General features: G+C 43.6%; 1 protein-coding gene across 2 annotated transcripts in view; it reads left to right on the top strand.

Annotated features, from left to right (window-relative positions):
* Positions 1-6714: 6714 nt before the first annotated feature.
* Positions 6715-25289, top strand: part of ERICH5 (glutamate rich 5) — a 30655-nt gene continuing 12080 nt past the window's right edge. For both annotated transcript variants that reach the window (XM_070802857.1, XM_019974140.2), the window contains exon 1: positions 6715-7160. In XM_070802857.1, coding sequence (XP_070658958.1) covers positions 7103-7160 — 58 coding nt within the window. In that variant the 5' untranslated portion in view covers positions 6715-7102. The remainder of the gene's footprint in view (positions 7161-25289) is intronic.

Below are 25289 nucleotides of genomic sequence, written 5' to 3'. Positions count from 1 at the left end.
CAAAAGTCAAGGAATGTGTATGTTTCAAGAAAGGACTTTATGGACTTCCCTGGTGGCAGGGACAGTGGACAGAAATCTTGCCAAAGCAGGGGACACAGGTTCAATCCCTGGACTGGGAAGATTCCACATGCTTCGGAGCAACTAAGCCCATGTGTTTACAACTACTGAAGCCCTCATGCCTACAGCCTGTGCTCCATAACTCCACAAGAGAAATCACTGCAAGAGGAGCCCTCACATAGCAACTAGAGAAAACCCATGAGAAAAAGCAACGAGGACCTGGTACAGCCAAAAATCAGTAAATATAAATAAACTAAAAAAAAAATAAAGGACTTTGCCATCCAGACTTTATTTTATTGTTCCTGGATGCTGCTGCTGCTGTTGTTGCTAAGTCGCTTCAGTCGTGTCCAACTCTGTGTGACCCCATAGACGGCAGCCCATCAGGCTCCCCTGTCCCTGGGATGCTCCAGGCAAGAACACTGGAGTGAGTTGCCATTTCCTTCTCCAATGCATGAGAGTGAAAAGTGAAAGTGAAGTCGTTCAGTCATGTCCGACTCTTAGTGACCCCATGGACTGCAGCCCACCAGGCTCCTCCATCCATGGGACTTGCCAGGCAAGAGTACTGGAGTGGGGTGCTATTGGCTTCTCCGTCCTGGATGCTAGTCTGAAGCATTTCAGAGTGATTTAGAAGGAATACCAACAGGTCAACGTGACAGGACAGGCTCTCTAGTTCTCCTTCAACAAAATCGCTGCTCCAAGTTTCTGACAGTTCTCCAGGCACCTGCGTTATTGTGCTTCTAGTTTTTACTTGGTGTGAGAATGAGAAGTGACAGCCTGCATTCCCTGTTAGAGCAAATACTAACAAGTTCATCTGATATTCATTGGTTCAGTACACTGGCCCATCCCCTTATTGTGAAGCAGTTAAACCTATCATGTTCATTACCATCAACTATTACTTACTCATTGTCCAGATTAGGAAGGAGCTGGTTAGTTACTTGGAATTCTACTTGTCTAACTCAACCTTCATATTCTTCAGTCACAATAGATGTTAAAAATGCTCAGAAATATAGCAGGAAGAGGGAGGGACAGTGAATCCAAGTGAAAAGACCCCGTAAACTCAGTGAATGTTGATGGCCTTTCAACTAACTAAACACACATACACTGATACATGAATTCTGAACCTACAGGGGACAAGAAGGAATGAATGCTTACATATTCCTCTCTACCATTTCTGCCTCCACAATAATGAAGAATCCAAAATATTTCTTCTATACCCATTCCCATTCAGACTGGGAATACTCCAGACTGCACTGGATTAAAAATAGACCAGAGAAACACTTTCTCCTATTTTCTTAAAAATCATTTGTCCATTTCTCAAAAAGCATACGTTTTTTATACTCTTGGATACAAAGAGGTCAGAGCGCTTTATTCACTATTTTACTGTGGAGAAGTGACACTTTTGGAAAGTAGATTGGTGTCTATAAAGGTTGGCCTCTTGCTTACTTTGTATTTCTTAGAGTCAGTTGTTGAAATTTTAGTAGAAATGGAATTCCTGTCTAAATGTTCACAAAAGAATGACACTTTACATTTTATTTTTAATAATTTGAAAAGTCTGGCATTTGGGACCTCCCTGCAGGGGGTGGGTGTCCCTGCACCCAGTGGTTAAGATTCCATGATTCCATTGCTGGAGAACTAAGATCCCTGGTTAGGAGATTAAGATCCCAAGTGCTGAATTGCTCAGCCAAAAAAAAATTTTTTTTCTTAGATTTAAAAAAGAAAAGTCTGCCATGTACTGTTATCCTTAATAAAGCTGTAATGTATAGGCTAAGACATCAATTTTTTTTTTTTTTTTGCTTTTAACTAGAACTTAATTCTGTAACACCATGTCAGGCTGATCAGAAAATGTCACTGATACTTAATGGAGAAAAAGAGAACAAATGCAATTTTGTGACATCAAAACATGAGTATGTCTAGCAAAAATGGCAAATGGAGTCCTTGAAGGTAAGAAGATTCATGAACTATATCTCCAAGATATAACACCTTTAAAATCACAGTATCAGTTATGATTCAGTATTATCAAGAAAAGACTAAAGGAATGAGTGTGGTCTGTGAGAGGGAAGATAGTAGGCATTGTATCTCCGACTAGATACTTAATTATAAGCAATAAAAACAAGTTAGCTCAGTTAAGCAGAAATGTGTTTTGTAGTCTACCAAATGAACAAGACCCCATCTATGTATACTGGTTATGGGGAAGCCACACTATTTATTAGTCATTACTTCAGAGCAAGCCACAGGAAAGCACCCCTTCAAAAGTGCTTTGTCTTGACTACGCCATAACTGAGAGCCATCCCATCATTCTACAGGTTTGCCTTCTTCTGGATGATGAGATATAATGAAAGACCAGTAAATCACATAGAAATTAACCTATTACCTTACTTGTCTCGTGGTAAAATGAGTTTTTGATAAGATATGATACTAAATAATGTCTTGATGGATGTGTGATGTCCCCTAAATTGATGATGCTGTTAGAGGCATGATGAGCAGGAAATGCAAACCTAATCCAGTGTCTATTACAATAATGATTCTCCACTGTCCCCAAAGAGGGCCAGTCACTCTTCCATGAAGAAGATCTTAAAAAGGAAGCATACCATTTCAGAGGCTTACAGTTGGTCACTCTTGTTGCTGCTGAATTAGGCACTCAGTCAGGTAAACCATGGAGTGGTTTGAGGCCATACATGGTTTCTATCCCTGTCATTTTGTCCCTGAGCCCACTGAGCAGGCATGGGGATGGCCCATGAGAAAGACTTCCTAACATACACAGGGCACCTGGTGGCTCAGATTATTGTTCACTTGATTATAAAATGCTTCCTCTGAAGGAAATGGCTTGACTAACAAATTATCTCTGAGGAAAAGTAAGATACCCAAGTCTACTCCTAAAAAAATACTTAATAGGCTCAGTAAGCCCTGGTTACTCCAATACTTTGGCCACCTAATGTGAAGAGTTGACTCATTTGAAAAGACCCTGATGCTAGGAAAGATTGAGGGCAGGAGGAGAAGGGGACGATGGAGGATGAGATGGTTGGATGGCATCACTGACTCAATGGACATGAGTTTGGGTGGACTCCGGGAGTTGGTGATGGACAGGGAGGCCTGGCGTGCTGCAGTCCATGGGGTGGCAGAATCGGACACAACTGAGCGACTGAACTGAACTGAAACCCTGGTTTAGCATGAAAGCATTAATATTCAAGTTATGTATTTATGTTTAACTAATCTGTGAGTTATTGCATCTCTCTCTTTTTTTTTTATTTCTTTGGCTGCAGGGCATATGAGATGTTAGTTCCCTGAACTCATACCCCCTGCAGTGTAAGTTCGGAGTCTTAACTCCTGGACCAGCAGGGAAGTCTCTTACACCTCTTTTTGTGACAGTGGAGTTTTGAAAATTTTCATTATCTAAATAAAATTAAATGTGACTTAAAAAAAAAAAAAAGAAACATCTGAAGTGGGAAGAATCATCTGAAGTCAGCTGTGAGCTGACTTGCACCCCTACGCCAAAGTCCTATTTCAACCTAACCCCCACTGTGACTAGTTAGGGTTTTCAGGAGTTAATTAAGGTTAAATGGGGTCATAAGGTTGGGACCCTAATCTGATCTAACTTAATGAGAAGAGGAAGATCTATCCCCTAACCCTTCTTATGAACACACAGTGAGAAGGCTGCAATCCACGAGGTGGAAAGAAATCAAATAGGCCAGCATCTTGGTCTTAGAAGTCTAGGTTCCAGAAATGTGAGAAATAAGTATTTGTTTAAACCACCCAGTTTACGGTATTTTGTTATGGCAGGCCAATCTAGTACAGGGCCTTCTGATAACATTTACATAGCACACACATATTTCCTAAATATAGGCCTATTCCACATTCCTCTCCCCTAAACTTCCTGGTACCAATCCTATAATCATGCTCTTTCCAAGTTTTTGACTTGGAATCCAGCCAAATCATTAGCCATTTTCAAAAAACTTCTCTTTCCTTGGGGCACAGTAACCCCAGACAGAAGGAAGGAGAAGATTCACAGTCTATATTTGTAATGTTGTCAAATGTATTTCCTCATAGATACCCAGTCTCTTCTTCCCTTGAAGGGATTTGTGAACTGATTGTTGGGTGGCCAAGGCATCAATGAGGCTTGCACTGCAGAAGGGAGACAGAGATGAAGATGGAGAAAGAAAAAAAGTGAAGGGACAAGGGAGAAGAAGGGAAGATGGGAATGAAGGGAGGGAGGAGGGAAAAACCTCTAAACATATGCTAAAGACCATGGCTGTGTATCCTATGACCCATATAGGGAAATATGACACATTTCAGGCAATTTGAGCATCAAATAAGTAAAGATGATGTTATGGACTGAATCATGGCCTCCCTCCAGTTCACATGTTTAAGCCCTAACCCTCCTATACCTTGTAATGTGGCAGTATTTGGAGTTACTGTCTTTCAAGAGATAATTAAGGTAAAATGATGTCAATTCAATATGACTGGTATCTGTATAAGGTTATTGGGACACAGAAACAAATGGCAGGAAGACCATGTGAAGGTACTGCCATTGACCAGCCAAGGACACAGGCCTTCAGAAGAAACCAACCCTGCTGATACCTTTATTTCAGACTTCCAGCCTCAGAAATGGGAGGAAATAGATTTCTGCTGTTTAAGGCACACAATCTGGTACTTTGTTAAGGCAGCCATAGCAAATTAACACAGATGGTAACATAGCTCACTGAATAATGTAAAAATAAATGAATATTTATTACTATAAATAAATGAATAATAAGTGGAGGGAAAGGGAAGTGCTTCCTCAGAGTAGCATAATGAGAGATTAGGAAATTACAAAAATAACCATTTGATAATCATAGTTGTAATTGATCCAAGCAAGACTATTAATACATGCTAAAAGTAGCATATAAAAGTTTGATGAGATAAATGATACTTAGTTGTGTCCGACTCTTTGCAACCCCATGAACTGCAGCACGCCAGGCCTCTCTGTCCATCACCAACTCCCAGAGTCCTCCCAAACCCATGTCCATCGAGTCCATGATGCCATCCAACCATCTCATCCTCTGTTGTTCCCTTCTCCTCCTGCCCCCAATCCCTCCCAGCATCAGGGTCTTTTCAAATGAGTCGGCTCTTTGCATCAGGTGGCCAAAGTATTGGAGTTTCAGCTGCAACATCAGTCCTTCCAATAAACACCCAGGACTGATCTCCTTTAGGATGGACTGGTTGGATCTCCTTGCAGTCCAAGGGACTCTCAAGAGTCTTCTCCAACACCACAGTTCAAAAGCATCAATTCTTTGGTGCTCAGCTTTCTTTATACTCCAACTCTCACATCCATACATGACCACTGGAAAAACCATAGCCTTGACTAGACGAACCTTTGTTGGCAAAGTAATGTCTCTGCTTTTTAATATGCTCTCTAGGTTGGTCATAACTTTCCTTCCAAGGAGTAAGCGTCTTTTAATTTCATGGCTGCAGTCACCATCTGCAGTGATTTTGGAGCCCAGAAAAATAAAGTCAGCCACTGTTTCCACTGTTTCCCCATCTATTTGCCATGAGGTGATGGGACTGGATGCCATGATCTTTGTTTTCTGAATGTTGAGCTTTAAGCCAACTTTTTCACTCTCCACTTTCACTTTCATCAAGAGGCTCTTTAGTTCTTCTTCACTTTCTGCCATAAGGGTGGTGTCATCTGCATACCTCAGGTTACTGATATTTCTCCTGGCAATCTTGATTCCAGCTTGTGCTTCTTCCAGCCCAGAATTTCTCATGATGTACTCTGCATATAAGTTAAATAAGCAGGGTGACAATATACAGCCTTGACGTACTCCTTTTCCTATTTGGAACCAGTCAGTTGTTCCATGTCCAGTTCTAACTGTTGCTTCCTGACCTGCATATAGGTTTCTCAAGAGGCAGATCAGGTGGTACTAAGTGTAAAATAGTAACTTTTCAGTGGAGAAACCTGGCAGACACTACCTTAACTAACTGATCAAAGTTAACATCACTAATAATAGGGGAAATTGATATTATGGGCTTGTTGATACGAATCCACAGACGACATAACAGTATGCCAGCCAAAACTGCATAAACCGAAAACAATCTTGAGGAAACATCAGACAAACTGGAACTGCTGCTGCTGCTGCTAAGTCGCTTCAGTCGTGTCCGACTCTGTGCGACCCCATAGACAGCAGCCTACCAGGCTCCTCCATCCCTGGGATTCTTCAGGCAAGAACACTGGAGTGGGTTGCCGTTTCCTTCTCCACCTACAAAATAAATAGCTTATTTTCTGGGGGGTGGGGTGGGGAAAGTCACGGTCAGGAAAGAAAAAGACTGAAAAACTAGTTTGCTTTAGTTCGTTAAAGCAAACTCAATGCAAGGTGTAGTGAAGGACAGGGGACAGGGAACCCTGGCAAGCCGCAGTCCATGGGGCCACAGAGTCCGACAGGACCGAGCGACTGAACAACTAAGTCCTGGGTTGGACACTTGACCACAGTTGAATAAGGAGTGGATTAAATAGTATCTTCTCAACGTTAAACTTCCTCGTGGTAACAGTCCTGAAGTTATGTAAGAAGCCTGTCATCACAAATCCAGTCACCAATCAATAGCCACTGGCCACCATCGCCTCCTCCCCTCCCCAGCTATTTAGGGATGACTCAGACGTGATCCCTCCCAAGCCCTTCGCCCCCTCTCCCAAAACTCAGCATCTTTATCCCTGCTTCCTAGGCAACTTTCCTCTCTGCCTTTACCACCTTCTCCACCTTCGCCCTACCTGGCTCCTTTCTTGTCTTTGTCCTCTTCTGCGTCCCCGCTGTCCCCTCCCTGGCACCTTCTCCCAACGAGCGGCTCGCTTCCCTCTCCAGGTGCGCGCCCCCACCCAGCGGTGCGGGCCCTCCCACGCAGCGGTGCGCGCCCCCACCCAGAGCTCCGCTGCGCGCTTGCGCTCTGTAAGCGCCGGAGCTGGCCGCTCGGAGTTGAAGGAACTTGTGCCGCCTGAGCGTTTCGCGCGGGATCCCGGCTCAGGGTCCCCAGCCCGCGCGGTCGCCGCGCTCGCCCTCCGGGCGTCCTCCTGCCCGTGATGGGCTGCTCCAGCAGCGCCCTCAACAAGGCCGGCGATGGCAACAGGCTTCGCAGCGGTGAGCAGGGGACCCGGCCCCACCGCCACCCCGCCCGCGCCCTGGGGCTTGGGTGGGTTCGCTTCCCCGGGGTCCGACGGGTGTGACTCGTGCCCACCCGGCCGGGCAGGGGGCGGCTCCTCCCTAAGGATGCGAGTGAGACCCGGAGCGGCGCTGCCGTGGCCCAGGATGCGGCGGTCCTGGTGCGCTCCGCCGCCCACGGTGCCCCACGCGGGAGGGAGCCCAGGAGTGGAGAGACCCCGCTGCCCGTGGCAGCGCGGGGAGTTGGCCTTAAGTCCCTAACGCGGTCAGCCACCGCGCTCTGTTAAACAGATGCAGAATTTCTTGTCCTTCAGCGTACAAGATTTCAGATTACTGTGCAGATGAGCATATACTCAGCGCACAGGTTCCTGAATTTTTAAAGAGGTCAGATGCACTGTCCACCATCCTTGGCTTAAGTATTTCTCAGTGAATACGAGTGTGATGAAAAGTGGTCCTCACTGAAACTTACGTGGAAATGCACCACACGCTTCTGTCTCTATACAATAGCCAGGTGCTTGGCTAGGTGCTGAAGATGCAAAGACCCTATTCCTGGGGTCTGGGATGGGGGTGGGGAGGAAGACGAACATCAGACAAGTTGAACAGGTGATTGACATAGTTTCTGACCGTGATAAGTGCTGTGAAAAGAATGAAACATGAATGAACCAGAGAATAGCTGGGTTTTATAGCAGCTTCACTTCTTAGATTTTGAGTGGCTGTTGCTTTGAACAAAGCTCTGAAGGTTAAGCACATTCCTTCAGGTTAATTTACAGTCTTCTTCAAAGCTAACTTTATGAGAAATTCTACACTCTGGCTAATTCCTTCTCACAAGTTTTCTTTTAGCACCTTGTGTTATTCCAATAACACGTCTTTCTGATTTTGTAGTAGGGAGCGCTCAGGCTTTTCAAGAATGGTGTTTCAAAGCTCAGACACTGTGTCTAGTCAGAAATAGGCCGTGTTACAGTCATTTTTGTGGTGTGTGATAATTTATTTTTAATTTCGTAGACAACAGAAAGCAATAGAAATGTGGAAGTAGGCCAAATATTTAAAGCCCTGTATAAAAGTGATTCCAAACCCCTGGTGAACTGACAACAATGTGAAGAGATGGAAGAAATCCATTTCTAATGTACAGGGCTTGCTGACCTTTCTCCTAAAAATGATGAACGCCTCTGTCCCCAAAATCTGCTCTCTGGAGGCCAGGGCAGGAAATAATTTCTTTGATGTTTTATGAAATCAGATGGATTCTGTTTTTTTGCATTCTGTTCCATGATCAGTCCTTGTTGGTTTTAGTATGAAAAACTGATGCTTCAGGAAGATATACTGTATTACTTTGGTTTCTCTTATCCCCCAGCCGTGCCCCCAGATATCCTAGGAATTTAAAAAGCAGAGCACTAAATCATCATTGTAGATTTTTTAACTGATAAAAACTTGTAGGGAATGTTACTCTTGGGGAGGGGCAAAATGTTCAGTGGCTGGAAGGGTTTTTTAATCCTCTTAAAAAATAATGAATAACCTTGTTTTAATAAACATTTTATCACCAATATAAATAACTATCCACATGAGTCATGCTGTTTCATTTTTTTTATTCATGCTTTCATTGGAGTTTTAAGTTTTCACAGATGTTGTTCTGAAAGAAATGTTAAAACAACTGACAAAAAAACCAGGTTTTGAGCATAGAAAATTAATAAATTGCTTGATGCACATATTGAATCAATCAACAGGTGTATTTTGCATCTGATCCTCAGACAGTATTCCCTTGTAATTAGATACTATTGTATGTTCATCAGCTTTTCAACTCCATGGACTTGGAGGCCCCATAAATAATTCATTCGTATTTCTGTAGCTCAAAACTTCTTTAAATTCTGTATACAACCCAAAGCCTGTGTGTGTTTGCTTTTAGATTAAAATAGTCCACGTTTATTAAATGTCCGGCACATGCATTTACTCACTGTACCCCCAGTGCTTAACAATGCTTGGCACATGATTGTTGAATGATTACATTTAATCCTTATAACAATGCTTTGACTAAGTTTTATGATTGTTCCCATTTTACAGAGAAGAGTAATTTGCCAAACCTGTGGGGCTCCTTGAGAGTCAGAGCTGAGCTTTGAACTCAGGTACTCTGATTCCATAATTTGACTTCTTATCTGTTCTCTTCCTCCTTAAATCTGTTTGTGACAACTTGATTTAAACCTCTTTTTGTCTCACATTGTTCTGGAGCCCCATTAGGTGTATGGTCATTCACTGTGCAAACAACAAAAGAAACACAGGAAAGTATAATCGAGTATCTAACTATGTAAATTGAATATTATAATAGAGTTTATTATAATCCCTAAATGAAATATGTAATAAATATAATATTCACCTAGTATACTAGCATGAGTAAAATATTTATCCCTAAATAAGAATCAGTGAAATATGAAGTTATATTTGCTTCCAAGTTTAAACTAGGAATATTTGGAGGACATGTAGCCTTAGAGGTATTTTCAGCAGCTACATCGATATAGAGAAGTTTGCAGTGGCCTCCCATAGAGATACAGATAATCTTCATATTGTAAGAGATTCTTTTAAAATTCACAATATTATGAGTTAAAGCTGTGTGGGTGTGTTAGTTTCTCCGTCGTGTCCGACTCTTTGTGACCCCACGGACTGTAGCCCACCAGGCTCCTCTGTCCATGAAATTAGCCAGGCAAGAATACTGGAGTGGGAAGCCATTCCCTTCTCCAGGGGGATCTTCCTGACCCAGGGATTGAACTTGGGTCTCCTACGTTGCAGCACATTCTTTATTGTCTGAGCCACCAGGGAAGCTGCTGCTGCTAAGTCGCTTCAGCTGTGTCCGACTCTGTGGGACCCCATAGACGGCAGCCCACCAGGCTCCCCCATCCCTGGGATTCTCCAGGCAAGAACACTGGAGTGGGTTGCCATTTCCTTCTCCAATGCATGAAAGTGAAAAGTGAAAGTGAAGTCACTCAGTCGTGTCCAACTCTTTGAGACCCCATGGACTGCAGCCTACCTGGCTCCTCCGTCCATGGGATTTTCCAGGCAAGAGTACTGGAGTGGGGTGCCATTGCCTTCTCCGGAGTTAAAGCTAAAACGTATAAAATTGGCTGCAGACCGTATTTGTGTTTGGATAGTTCTGCTTAACAATTTTCTGTAACTGGTTTAAGAACTATTATATATAAGGTAGTATTAACCTGGAAGCAGAAGAATCATAAAATAATGGGTTGGACTAGATTACCTCTGAGATCACTTACAGCTCAATAATTCTGTAACACTGAATATGGAGGCACTTATTTTCTGGGCTCCAGTGAATCAGATAGTTACTGCTGGTTAGTAGCTGTTAGGCTAAATAGGAATAACCCATTCTGTTGATCACATGGAGATGTTTGCTGTGATGCATGAGATAACAATTCCCCCTGAGCTGCTTTTCATCACCCCCAAAGATGACTCACTAGGAAGAGATGGTAGGTGGGGGAGGGGACGGGGTTGGAGGGGCAGTGTGGAGACTGGCTCTGATGTAAATAATTACCCAATGCTACTCAAAGTGCAGAACACTACTACTACTTACGTGGTAGTCATCACACATAGATTTTGAATGCCCTGTAAAGGGTGAGAAAAGAAGCTTTTCTTTCCAAAAGGACAACTAGACAGATTGAGTTTGGAATTTCTTGTGTTCATGGAAGCATGTTCTACATATTAGAACAATTTTTGTTCTCTTCAGTGCCCCTGGAGCTTATGAATCTGAACACAAAGATTTTGATGACTTCATAGGCGTTAATGGAACTCAAAAGTTTCCAGGCCTTTGGCATCGAACCTTCCTCTCCATGCTGCCAGCCCTCTGCTTCTCAGTGTAATTACTGTCCCACTCTTTCCTGATAAAAATGCCACCCATTTCTTGCAGACTTCTTCCAGAAGTTTTATAGCTTAAACACCAATGCTGCTGCTGCTAAGTCGCTTCAGTCGTGTCCAGCTCTGTGCGACCCCATACATGGCAGCCCACCAGGCTCCTCCATCCCTGGGATTCTCCAGGCAAGAACACTGGAGTGGGTTGCCATTTCCTTCTCCAAAACACCGATGTGGACAGAGTAAATAGGTGGTAATTATTGACGAATTCATCGCTAGGTCCATGTGTACATTTCCACTGACAGCTGTAATCATGTGTTTGTTCTTATCTGAACTCTCACTAGCTGCTTGGAGTCCACTGTCTAGATAATAAATAGGATGAGGCTTGAATTTCACAGTTATGTGAATTGACCTTTGTGTAGCAGAAATACCTTTAGTTATCAACCAGTATTTTCACACAGTGATATTTCAGTCCTGAACACTTCTCCTCTGTAATTGAAGAACAAAAATCATTAACATTAAAGTAAGTTTTAGAGGCTTTTCTTGCATACGAGTATTATATAAATGGGATTTCTTTGGTTCAAGTGCAGAGTCTCTGGACTGAGTCTTGTATGTCTTTGTGTTGCCTCTAGAGCTTGACATAGCATGCTTGGTAAGTCTTTGGGTGGGCTGATTACATACAGCTAATTGTAATGGAATAGTCATAAAACTGAAAACATCTGAAAAATGCACACAGTGAAAAGTCCACCTCCCACCCCAGCCTCACCATCTGCTCAATACAATCACATCTATGGATAAAAATTTTTATTAGGTTTTTTTTTGGATATATTCTCCCAAAGTTTCTTTATACATTTCAAATATTATTTCCCTCTCCCATCTTTATTCATAAAATGTGGTGTATTATACCCACTATTATTCTTCACTTAATTTCTTTCACCTAAAAATATGGAGCTCTTTCTATAATCTCTTTGTAATATAGAGAACTTTTTTCTCTTTTTTTTACCCTTGGTTAAGAATCCACTGTGTAATTTATTTAACCAAACCCCCAGTGAGGCACATTTGATTTGTTTCCAGCAAATGAGGCTGCAGTGAATTCCTTTACACATACATCATTTTGAAAGTGCACAAGCGTAACTGTAAGACCATTTCCCAAAAAGTGGCATTACTAGGTCAAAGGGCAAGCACATTTATAATTTTGAGAGCTAACTACCTAAATGCCTTCATAAGGGTTGTACCAAATGACACTCTCATCACCAACACATCTTTTTCTAAAATTGAAGGCTTTTGACATTTAGTATAGTTGCATCAAAACATGGGCATGGAGCAGAAATCAGGAGACGAAGTAGGAGCACCCACTTGGTTCCAGATACTTGAGCCTGTATTCTCATATAATCCTCGTAAGAATCTTAGTTTCACCGAATTCAGCTGGAAAATTGCAGCCTGGGGAGGATAAGTAACTTGCCCAAGGTCTCAGAGCTAGTGAATGATGGATCTTGTTCTTTTCACAAACTCCAGTCCCATCCGGGTCCAGGCCCAGTTCTGCTAGAACTCATCGTGTGGCCGTCAACATAGAATACATGCAGTTCACATCGAGGGGGTGGCTGGGTGAAAGGATGGACTGACAGAGATGGGGATTCAGGGAGATGAGAGTGCTACTGAGAAAAGCAGAGGGAGGGTAGGCATCAGGACCGGCAGAATAACAAAGACTGGAAGGTAAAGTTGGTCCAGGTGGACTTGAGAAGACAGGGTCGGGTTGTGAAGGGATTCCTAGGTTATGCAGAAAAAGACCAACACAGCAAAACAAAGCTTTCTTGTGTTCTCTGAAATCATACTTCTGCAAGGTTGCCACACGTCCCAGCTCATGTGTACACTTTCACTTTTGTGTTAATGTTTTACAACAAGTTTAAAATAAAAACCTAGTACTTGAAAGGCTTACCAAAACTGATAAATAAAACATTGAACTTGGCCAGGATTTGAATCCCAGTGTATAGAAATGTAGGTAGCCCAGGTAATGATTTTGTTTTTTTTAAGCGAAATATCCGAATGTAACTCTCCAATTGAGTGTTAGTGTCAGGAAAGTACCATGAGGCTTCAGAAGCTTCCTTACTTCCTCGGAGCTGTTACTGTTCACATTCCTTAAACCCTTCCTTGGGAATAGCCCTCTGGCCCTAGACTTGATTCTTTTGTGTACATTCTGGGATGTCAGAGCTGTGTCCTTTAAGGATGTCCTTCCCTCCCAATCGGGAGGGAAGCCTCCCCAAAACCCAAATCAAAAAACCTCACATCATTTTAAATAGCTAAAATGCCATGGGCATTACACTTTATGAAAGTGGGTGAAATAAGCCAGGAACTGCTAGCATGCTCAGAAACAAGGGGGGTCATGGGAGATGGAGAAAAGGGCAGTCAGTGCCATGGGGTCAGGTTCAGATGACACCATTTTCTTCCCCAAGGAAGGGCCCACGGGGCTCTGGGGTCCTCGGGGTAACCGGGCCGGGCTCTGGTGAGGTGCGGACTGCATGCTGACAACCCGGGAGGGATGACCCTCTTTTCTTAGATGTCACACTCAACCTTCCTTGCAGCCCCTCCTCCAGCCTGGTTTTTCAAATAAGACAAAAGACCCCGCCTGAGTCCCGATAACATGCTCTTTATTCATACCAAATACTTTTTGACTTTCAAATCTGTATGATTTTACTTGCTTTGAAACCATCAGATTGTATTAGGTCTGTCTAGATAAGTTCAGTTCAGTTGCTCAGTTGTGTCCGACACTTGCGACCCCATGAGCTGCAGCACGCCAGGCCTCCCTGTCCATCACCAACTCCTGGAGTTTACCCAAACTCATGTCCATTGAGTCGGTGATGCCATCCAACCATCTCATCCTCTGTCGTCCCCTTTCTCCTCCCGCCTTCAATCTTTCCCAGCATCAGGGTCTTTTCAAATGAGTCAGCTCTTCGTATCAGGTGGCCGAAGTATTGGAGTTTTCAGCTTCAGCATCAGTCCTTCTAATGAATATTCAGGACTGATCTCCTTTAGGATGGACTGGTTGGATCTCCTTGCAGTCCAAGGGACTCTCAAGAGTCTTCTCCAACACCACAGTTCAAAAACATCAATTCTTCGGCACTCAGCTTTCTTTATGGTCCAACTGACACATTCATACATGACTATTTAGATAAGAGACATGTCCAAATGGACATTAAGTAGGAAAGTCAAGACATAAAAAGATGTAAGAAGCATCGTGACACATCTGCCCTATCTATCTACTTTCCGGGTCACTGGAAGTCAAATTTCATTTACATACTATTTACTCTATGGCCATGCAAGTATAATTCAGAGTGGACATCAGGATAGCACCAGTTATCATTATCTAAGACAGATAAGTACAAAATGAACTTGACGTCGTAGGCTAAGGTGACTTCCTGTCAAGAGACTGCTCAACAAGCCTCTTCTATGACCAGAGCTCTCTGCCTCGGCCAGCTCCGCTGTGGCTGTTCCAGGTCCCCCCATGCCAGGCCCCTGGGAGGTCAGTGATAGACCTGCTTCCTGTCCACTGAAAGAAAGGCTATCTGCTTCCTTCCCTTACAGGCATAAGGATGTACCATCAAATCAAGTATTTATTTATTTATTTGTCTATCAATTAATTTTCTGCTCCCTTCACCAGGACACTCATTTCAAGGACATACTTTTACAAGCCTCTAATGTATTTGTCTTCACACTCCGTGAAAAAGCCCTTTCTGCTCTCCGCAACAAGCAGCTTTTCTTTCAAACGTAGTCCTAAAGGGCCCTGCAGGATGAGAGAGTTCCACTCTTGGCAGACCACCTTGCTTCGTCTGCCTTCTCAGCCTTGCCTGGCTAATGCTGGTCTGGTCTGTCTTTGGTGATTGAAATATATCTTTGTCCCCTGTGTTGTGTGTATGAGCGCTTCCCAGCCTGTGAGCGTGGGATCCAGTGTGCCAGCCTTCCTCCCGGCCTCTCGGGCCGCAGGGCAGGGTCCAGATGGCCCGAACCCTCTCAGCGTAGCTTCCTCCACTGCTCTGTGTGCGGCACAAATACCGTGTTCCGTGTGTGCCGTGACATCAAAGAGATGGGAAGCCCTGGGCTAGGCATTCCAACTGCTCTGTCAGTTTCACTAGTGGTTTTTCTTACCAAGGAGAACACCTGCCTTTGCCTTCCCAGTGAGGACCTAAGTTGCAATGTCCTCCCCAGTTGCTCTCCTCGCTTCCTTCTCACTGTCATCGGTAATGATAAGGAACTTTCCCCCCGCTACTTATTCTAACTTTTTTCATTTCCCTAAAACTAATAGGAACCCCATAATTTCTTTTGGCTAATTTCCTTTTCCTTTGTTTGCCCCGGAGTAGCCCCTGCAGACTAGATACTTATGAGAGGCTGTGATCACCTTTGGGGGCTTCCCTGATAGCCGGTTTGATTCCTAGGTGGGGAAGATCCCCTGGAGAAGGGATAGGCTACCCACTCCAGGATTCTTGGGCTTCCCTTGTGGCTCAGCTGGCAAAGAATCCACCCGTAATGTAGGAGACCTGGGTTCGATCCCTGGGTTGGGAAGATCCCCGGAAGATGGAAAAGGCTACCCACTCCAGTATTCTGGCCTAGAGAATTCCATGGACTATACCCATGGGGTCGCAGAGTCAGACATGACTGAGCAACTTAGTGTGTGTGTGTGTGAAAGAGGTTTAGAGTGGAGGGCACACGTGAGAGAGAAAATTTCAGCATGCTAAGAGATAGTATAGAGTTCCAATTTAAAATGTGGGTCTGAAGTGAGACTGGGTTCAAATCTGGTTCAGGGTATCAGAGGGTCATTTATTAGTTGTGTGACACTGGGCCACTCAACCTTTTTATGCCTCAGTGATGTCATCTGTAAAAAGGGATTAACAATTGGCTCCTATTTCCTCATTTGTTCTGAAGAATAAGTGAATTAATATGTATAATGTACCTGGAATGTAGTCTAAGTATTGCCTGTAGCAGGGGTTGGCAAAGTGGCCTGTTGGCCAAACCAGCCCACTACCTGTTCTTATTTTAACACCTATGTTAGAAAAATTTATTTAGCTGCACCAGGTCTTAGTTGCATGTGGGATCTAGTCCCCAGACCAGGGACCAAACCTAGGCCCCTAATTGGGAGTGCGGAGTCTTAGCCACCGGACCAAGAGGGAAGTTCCCCCACGACATTTTTTTGTAAATAAAGTTTTTTTGGAACACAGACATGCCCATTCATTTACACATCATCTAAGACTGCTTTCTCACTGTGATGACAGGTGACACAGTTGAGTAGTTGCAGTAAAGACCCTTGGGGCTCAGTGGTAAAGAATCTGCTTGCAATGCAGGAGCTGCTGGAGTCTTGGGTTTGATCCCTGCTAGGGGAAGATCCCCTGGAAGAGGGTATGGCAACCCACTCCAATATTCTTGCCTGGAGAATCTCATGGACAGAGGAGCCTGCTGGGCTACAGTCCATAGGGTCTCAAAGAGTCGGACACAACTGAAGTGACTTAGCATACACACATGCAAATAATGTCCCCATGCCTGGCAAAGCTGAAAATATTTACTCTCTGTCCCTTTATAGAAAAAAAATTCTGACCCCTGGCTTGGAATATCATCTAATAAGTCCTTAATAAAGATGATTTCTCATTGATATCAATTTTAGTAAACCTCAATTTTTCTTTATTGCTTTTCCTAGATAACAATTTGATTTTTTTTTTCCCCTCAAGATCAAGTTCTAGATCTCTAAATGTTTTGAGTTGCTGGCCTTTTTTTCCTTTCTGGTAAATTTGTTAAAGGAAAGTGTCAAAAATACTGTTAGTAATAGCATTAATGGTACCAAAATATTAAAAAATCATAAAAATGGTTATGCAGATGGCTAAAGTTTTATGAAACAGTTTTTCTAAGGCTCCTAGAGCTTATTTTACTTGCTTTTATGTTTTGCTACTACAATTTTAAAAAAACAGATGATTTTAGAATAGTTTTAGATTTACAGGAAAATTATGAAGGTAATATAGAAAGTTCCACATCTACTTCACCCTATTATTCCCATCTTATATTGGTAGGGTGGCTTTGTCACAAACAATGAACCAAGCTTGATACATTATTATTAACCAAAGTCTATACTTTATTTGTAAGGAAAGTTATGACCAACCTAGATAGCATATTGAAAAGCAGAGACATTACTTTGCCAACAAAGGTCCATCTAGTCAAGGCTATGGTTTTTCTAGTGGTCATGTATGGATGTGAGAGTTGGACTGTGAAGAAGGCTGAGCGCCGAAGAATTGATGCTTTTGAACTGTGGTGTTGGAGAAGACTCTTGAGAGTCCCTTGGACTGCAAGGAGATCCAACCAGTCCATTCTAAAGGATATCAGTCCTGGGTGTTCTTTGGAAGGAATGATGCTAAAGCTGAAACTCCAGTACTTTGGCCACCTCATGCGAAGAGTTGACTCATTGGAAAAGACTGATGCTGGGAGGGATTGGGGGCAGGAGGATGATGACAGAGGATGATATGGCTGGATGGCATCACCGACTCGATGGACGTGAGTTTGAGTGAACTCCGGGAGTTGGTGATGGACAGGGAGGCCTGGCGTGCTGTGATTCTTGGGGTTGCAAAGAGTCGGACACGACTGAGCAACTGAACTGAACTGAATTGATACTTTATTGGGGCTTTCCAGGAGGTTCAGAGAGTAAAGAATCAGCCTGCAATGCAGGAGACCCGAGTTCAATCCTTGGGTCGAGAAGATCCCTGGAGAAGGGAATGGCTACCCACTCCAGTATTCTTGCCTGGGAAATCCCATGGACAGAGGAGGCTGGCAGATGAGGTCACAAAGAGTGGGACATGACTGAGTGAATAAGCACGCATGCATACTTTTAGATTTCCTTAATCTTTCTCTCATGTCCTATTTCTGTTCTGGGTTCCATCGCCTGCATTGCATTTGGTTGTCATGGTCATGTCTCCTTACACTCCTCTTAACTGGGACATTTTCTCAGGCGTTTTGATGACCTTGACAATTTTGAGGTGGTCTGGTCAGCTACTTTGTATACTGTCCCTCAGTTGATACTTTTCTGATGTTTTTCTTTTGATAAACTGGGATTATGGGTTTGGGGGAGGAAAAGAGCAGAGGTACAGGACCCTTCTCATCACATCATATCAGGGGTACCGGTTCTCAACATGACTAACCACTGCCTCCTAAATTTCTCTGATACTCTTTGGGGACTCTGAGCCTTGAAGAGGTGGAGAGTAGATGTTTGTTTTATACTCTAATCTTATTGAAATCTTCCAGTTGAATTGTTTCTATGATTCTTGTTTCAACCTGCTTCTTCCTAGGTCCAAACCTGTTTAATGCTCTGCTTAAAAAGAGAAGCTCATTCAATTCAGGTTTCAAGTGTCTGGGCCAGAAGCCCAGTCTGGCCTAAAAGTGCCTAGGCCGGGGAGAGGAAGACTTCTGCTTTTTTACAAGTGACTTTTCATTCTGGGAAACAAAGCCCCTCAGTTCCCTTAATATGATCAGTACTGACCATGGCAGCAAGGTCATCTGAATTGCATATGGATCCCTAGCCTGAGATCCCTAACCCAAGAGATGAGTAGCAGCAGTCAGCTAAAAGGCCTGGGCTCACAGTCCTGCTTGGTCTGCCCACTGCTCTTTCTAGAACTGGACACTCTCAGGATGTGCTAACCACCCAGACTTGAGGTCCAGATATCTGAGGTAACTGACTGCTCTGTTGCAAAATTTAAGCATTCCATCCCAGCCATGGACTCACTAACTGAATACTTCCTTCTCGAGCGCAGACCCCTGCTCTTGGCCACTGATGCCTTTGTACATCACAGGTTGACACCCTGATGAGGTCAGACATGGACTCAGTGGCTGAGCTGGGAGTTTGGCCACCACTGTGAGCGTCAGTGGAGCCCCTTGGTCATTGCCCTTAGAGGGCAAGGCACAGCAAATGTAAACCTTCATTTCAGATGAGAAATTAGAAGACCTCTTTGTCCTGACCTAGCTGAGATGGAGGCTTAGCAAACCCACCCAGCTCTGTGGTATGAGGAAGCTTGAGGGAAGGAAGTCTTGCTCCCCAGTGTGGAGCTCTCTTAGACCAGCTCTGACCCTTGCTTCACTGTTGAATTAGTATACTCACCTCATCATCTGTGCTGCCCATTACATGCTAGCGTGAGGACAGAGACCAGGCCCGACGTCTGAAGCTGGGCAGCAATGCCAGTGGTTCTGGGGTCGGGCCTGCGAATCAGCACTGAAACAAAACCCCAGAACCTCCCAGGAAACACTGATGGTACAGGTTCTGGGGCCATGGTTTGCCTGAAAGCACGTAATCTTCCGGGCAGAATCCCACTTCCTTGGGCTCACATCTGAGGCTCTGCCGCCTCTAACTGGGAGCCCTTCCTAGATAAAGGTTCTTAGTCTTTCACTGTCATATTTCCTCTGCTGTATAATGGAGATAATAATGACTTACCTTGTGGAGTTGTTGGGAAGGTTGAATGAGATGGTCCCTGTAAAGCTCTAGGCACAGTGCCTCAGTAAATGTTAGCCACTCTGGTTCCAAGCAAAGCATCATGGGTGCGACCCATTTAGGTTGGTAAGGGTCATGGTGTGTGAATATCAGAGAGATAATCTCCACTTTTTCTCTCTTCTTCCTTGTTCATTGAGATGTCTTTGATTTTTTTAGACTGCATTTCTGCCCAAACATTGGATCCCCATGTGCCAGTAATGACCATCAATCAATGAAACTTGCCTTTTTAAGTGCAACTACTGCTGATATTTTTTAATGTGATGTTTAATGCAACACCTTTTTTGAAATAAGAGTTCATCTTATAGAATTCTAGAGGAAACCAAAGACAATGAAACTGGAAAGTCGTACCTGAAGGAGGTGACTATTCGTCATGGCTTGAGGACTGGCTCTGAAGCTCTTAAATGTCAGCCTAGGCGGAAGCCCCCCGCCCCATCTCCATGTGTACTTATCAAATATTCCAGTAGTATCTTTCCAACTGCATGTTCTTGTTCCTCTGTGCTTAAATTTCAAAGTTAGATTTACCTTCAGACTTTAACGCATTTACCTTGTGATGTCAAAACTAGTTTTAGATACGTCAATTCCGGTAGTACTACTAAAAAATGAAGAGTGGTTTGTCTGACTTTTATTTGCCCTCTGTAGGGTTTTTTGGCTAATGGTTTCACACTCCAGTTACATGGGATGTAACTCTTCAAAATGAGTGCGTTTTTTAAAAATTTGTGTTTATTTATTTGTTGTCTGTGCTGGATCTTACTTGTGACCCACGAGATCTTCGATCTTCATTGCCGCATGCAGGATCTTTAGTTACCGCATGTGGGATCTTTAGTTTCTGCGTGTAAACTCTTAGTTGTGGCATGTGGGATCTAGTTCCCTGACCAGGGATGGAACCTAGGCCCCCTGCAGTGGGAGCACTGAGTCTTACCACCAGACCACCAGGGAAGTCCCCAAATGAATGCCTTTTTAAATATCTATTGACTGATAGAACATACCCTTGTGGATTAGCATTTGTGCCATGGCACACAGGGTCAGTATCTTTACCTACTTTGATGAGGGAAAAGGGCAGAAACATGGAGTATAGCCCCACTGTTAGCTCCACAAGAATTTGTTGGATGGGGGAAAAATGATGGAATGGAATTGAGGAGAAACCAAAGACAGAACATGAGAACACGAGTTGGACTCTTCCTTTAGAGTGGATTCATGCTGCATCCCTGGTTCCCAAAACTCAGAAGCTACCAGAACCTAGAAATGGTGGCAGCAAGGGAAAATATGAGGATCCCGCTGTTCACTGATTCTCTAGAAAACTCAGCAGACCATCCAGTGAGATCTTTGGGATGGTTGATACATTCTGGCCACGGAATGGGAAATATTGACCTCAAGTTTTTCTCCTTGCTGGGTAGAAACTTCATTTTTTATTAGAGTAACGAACGGAGTAGAAAAGCTTCCACCATAATGTGAATTTCAGGTATGTTAGCTCTGGTTCTAATCCCTTCTGTAATGTTGCCTAGTATTTAATTTCTTTGTGTGCCTATCACAACGGTGCTTGCAACAAAGGTTCTGTTAGTTCAGCTGTCACAACAAATTTGTGCATGGATCAACTTACAACAGAATCAAGAGAGATAATGAGCACCAAAGAATTACGCCCAGAGCAGTGTATGATTTGATAAAATGTAGGGTTCAGAAAACAGACATATCCTTAAACAACTTTGGATGTGGAAACAATGCATCTGTCCACAATATTTATTACATAATAATACAGATTAGGCATAGAATGTCTCCTGTTTGTGAACAAAAGGTGTAGAACCTTCTACCTCCAGGAGGTATATTGGGGATTCACAAAACCAGGTGGATGGAGCATGGAGATCCTTACATAAGAGATTGTGCCTAGGTACCAAGTTGTGCTTAATAAGGGAATGGATATTATTTGAATTTCCCTGCAGACAGGGAAGTCTAGGATGACAAGGACCAGGTCTTCCTTGTTAACTGCTGTAACCCTTGTGCTTAGCCCAGAGCTGGCATATAGTAGGCACTTCAATAAATGAAATCAAAGCCAGCAAACAGAATGAAGCATATTTATTTATATAGCTCAGTTGGTAAAGAATCCACCTGCAATGCAGGAGTTCAGTTCAGTTCAGTCGCTCAGTTGTGTCCGACTCTTTGCGACCCCATGAATCACAGCACACCAGGCCTCCCTGTCCATCACCATCTCCCGGAGTTCACTCAAACTCACGTCCATCGAGTCGGTGATGCCATCCAGCCATCCCATCCTCTGTCGTCCCCTTTTCCTTCTGCCCCCAATCCCTCCCAGCATCAGAGTCTTTTCCAATGCAGGAGACCCTGGTTCAATTCCTGGGTCGGGAAGATCTGCTGGAGAAGGGATAGGCTACAAACTCCAGTATTCTTGGGCTTCCCTTGTAGCTCAGCTGGTAAAGAATCTGCCTGCAATGCAGGAGACCTGGGTTCGACTCATGGGTAGGGAAGATCCCCTGGAGAAGGGAAAGGCTACCCACTCCAGTATTCTGGCCTGGAGGATTCCATGGACTGTATAGTCCATGGGGTCTCAAAGAGTCGGACACGACTGAGCGACTAAGCACAGACACATTTATATAAAAGCTAACACTGGCTTTTATTGATACTAGTCAAGTCCAGTCAAATCATGGCTGACGCGAATACTACTCCATTATCTGTCAACAATCTGATTTAAAACTTACCATGGTAACAACAGAATTTTATAGGTCAACAGTGATAGCTTTGTAGTGTTAAGGGACTGTTTATCCGAGCTGTTTAATGTTGCAGTTCATTCTTCCTGTTGCAGAATTATCTTTAATTGATTGACAGGGCCAGGGCCATCAGTAGCCCACAGAGGACCTTTATGAAATTAGAAAAAGCCGCCCTTCCACCCCTGAGGGCTGCACCCTTGGCAGTGCACACGGCTGGGGTTCAGGCCTCCCTTGCCCCTTCAGCAGGACACCCCCACGCACTGAGAAACCTGCAGAGCCATTTGCTTCATCCCTTGTTTACTGAGTACCTTCTCTTGTCTCGTACCACGTTGGGTAATGACACATATAACCCGTCTGAATTATCAATTATCCTGACAATCCTGAAAGGCAAAGATCACGTAAGGAAACTGAGGTCGGAGACTTTGAATTGCATGGTTAAGTAAATGATGGGTGAGGATCACACTTAACAGCAGAACAGTCTGGAACCCCCAGCTCCAGCTGAAGAGGAAGGAGGATGAATAGATCCAAAACGTGTCCTTCATCAGCAGCTGGGGATAAAAACCTTCCTAAGGATAAGAAAGGGAGTGCGGTGGTCACCATTGTCTTTTTTGTGGTGTTCTCTGAGAGTTGGTTTGAAACAAGCATTTGTTTTCCAACCCTTTCACTTATCTACTCTGATCTTCCATCCTTTCTGAATAGGCTCAGAGAAAGGTAGTAGGATTAGGATGAATGTAACGGCCTTCCCTTTCTTTGTGTCCGCCAGGACCTCTTCCTTGCTGCGGCTGTCACGTAAAGTGTAACGCTCACGATGGCTAACTTGACTGATGCTCAGGGGGCACCAGTCACTGTGATGGTGGTTTTCCAGGTGTTAACTCATGTAATCCTCACAACAGTTCAGCTGCCCCTCTTCCCACTCTACAGGTGATGAAACTGAGGCACAAAGAGGCTGAGCAGAGCTAGTAGGTGGAAGAACCAGGATTCAGACCCAGTGCATTAGAGGTGCCATTTTCAGAGTCATAAGATATCTGCTCCCTTTAGAGCAGCTTATTCTCTTCTACCACGTAGGAAAAAGAATTATTGAGTGATTCAGTTCGGTTCAGTTCAGTCGCTCAGTCATGTCCGACTCTTTGCAACCCAATGAACTGCAGCACGCCAGCCTCCCTGTCTATCACCCAACTCCCGGAGTCTACCCAAACCCATGTCCATCAAGTCAGTGATGCCACCCAACCATCTCATCCTCTGTTGTTCCCTTCTCTTCCTGCCCTCAATCTTTCCCAGCATCAGGGTCTTTTCAAATGAGTCAGCTCTTCGCATTAGGTGGCCAAAGTATTGGAGTTTCAGCTTCAACATCAGTCCTTCCAATGAACACCCAGGACTGATCTCCTTTAGGATGGACTGGTTGGATCTCCTTGCAGTCCAAGGGACTCTCAAGAGTCTCCTACAACACCACAGTTCAAAAGCATCAATTCTTCGGCGCTCAGCTTTCTTTATAGTCCAACTCTCACATCCATACATGACCACTAGAGGTCATTACCTCCAAAATACATTTATTTCAAAATTCAGGGTGCAGTTAATCAACATGAATTACCAAATGAGTGTGTCACTACACTTCCAGCATTTTCTCTAATTTTCGGTGATCATTTTGAAAATGTTTTAGCTTTGGGGGGCTACCCTCCAAAATATTCAAGACAGTGACTTCTTTTGTAATATTTCTCAGCTTGGTTGACTATTTTCAGGTTGCAATATAAGAATATTATATGTCAAGGACATTTTCCTACTTTAGGTCTGACAGTAAGATTAGGAAAAGTATATAAGAATGAAAATTCATGCTGTGACCATGGGCATAAAAATTCTAATTATGGAAGAAATTGATAGATTGCTTGGACACCATTTGTGGATAAATACATTTTCACAAAGCATTTGTTTTTTTGAGAAAAAAATACCTTGACTTATCCTGATAGCCCAAGTTCATGTCCATTGAATCAGTGATGCGCTCCAACCATCCCATCCTCTGCTTCCCTCTTCTCCTTTTGCCTTCAATCTTGCCCTGCATCAGGGTCTTTTCCAGTGGGTTGGCTGTTCGGTGCTGTTCAATGGACATGAATTTGGGTAAACTCTGGGAGATAGTGAGGGACAGGGAAGCCTGGTGTGCTGAAGTCCATGGTGTCACAAAGAATCACATGACTTAGCGATTCAACAACAATCCTGATGGCACAATATGTTTCAAAACATGAAGCTGAGTGGCTATGATTTGGGTGTGTCAACACATTTTTTTCCCCACGGCTTTCTGCTCTAGAAAAATGATGACATTAGAGTGCACCCACAGCTGGCACTTCTGGCTGAAAGTCATTTGTCTCATTTAACTGACAGTGCTGATCACTGTAATAACTGTTTTCCCAGAAAATATAATTTGGAAGACATTTGTGATTAGTATAATAGTACATTTCCTTGTCAGTTCCCTAAGGCAACCATCACTGAAACATCCTTTGTGTGGCATCTAAATGAATTGTCTTGTCATAACGAATGTCTTTATAGACCTGAGAAATCACTTTTGTTAAGTTGCCTTCTGTGCTGTTAATTTGAAGGCTCCATGCATGATGAGGCCAGAGAAGGGGGAGTGAAGGATAGCCCTCCTCCCAGCTTCGTCCCACGGACCCCCAGGCCCACAGCCTGTGCCCCGTGTCTCACAAAATCCTCCCTAGACTGTGCTTTTCCAGCTTCATGTCTAATCCCTCTCCATGGGGGGATCCACACACATTCTCAGAGATAGGCTGGGAGACTGTTTGATGTGAGTAAATGTATTAAAAAGAGAAACAATTGGCAGTGAATTGAACTCATGAGAATACATAAACTAAGGAAGTAAAGAACCATGACAGTTACTAACTCAGGGAAAAACAAAAAATCGAATAGCTGACTACCTGGTTCAGTTCTTCATTGCAGACATATTTATTATATGTACATATAACTGAATATCGATAAAATCTAAATTACAACATGATTACTATTTTAAATCAATACTAATGTGCAATTTCTGAATTGAAATGTAAT

This window comes from Bos indicus, chromosome 14 (genome assembly GCF_029378745.1).
Source record: "Bos indicus isolate NIAB-ARS_2022 breed Sahiwal x Tharparkar chromosome 14, NIAB-ARS_B.indTharparkar_mat_pri_1.0, whole genome shotgun sequence".
Lineage (NCBI taxonomy): Eukaryota > Metazoa > Chordata > Mammalia > Artiodactyla > Bovidae > Bos > Bos indicus.
The sequence above is the reverse complement of the archived record's forward strand: the minus strand, read 5'-3'. Positions and strand labels throughout refer to the sequence as shown.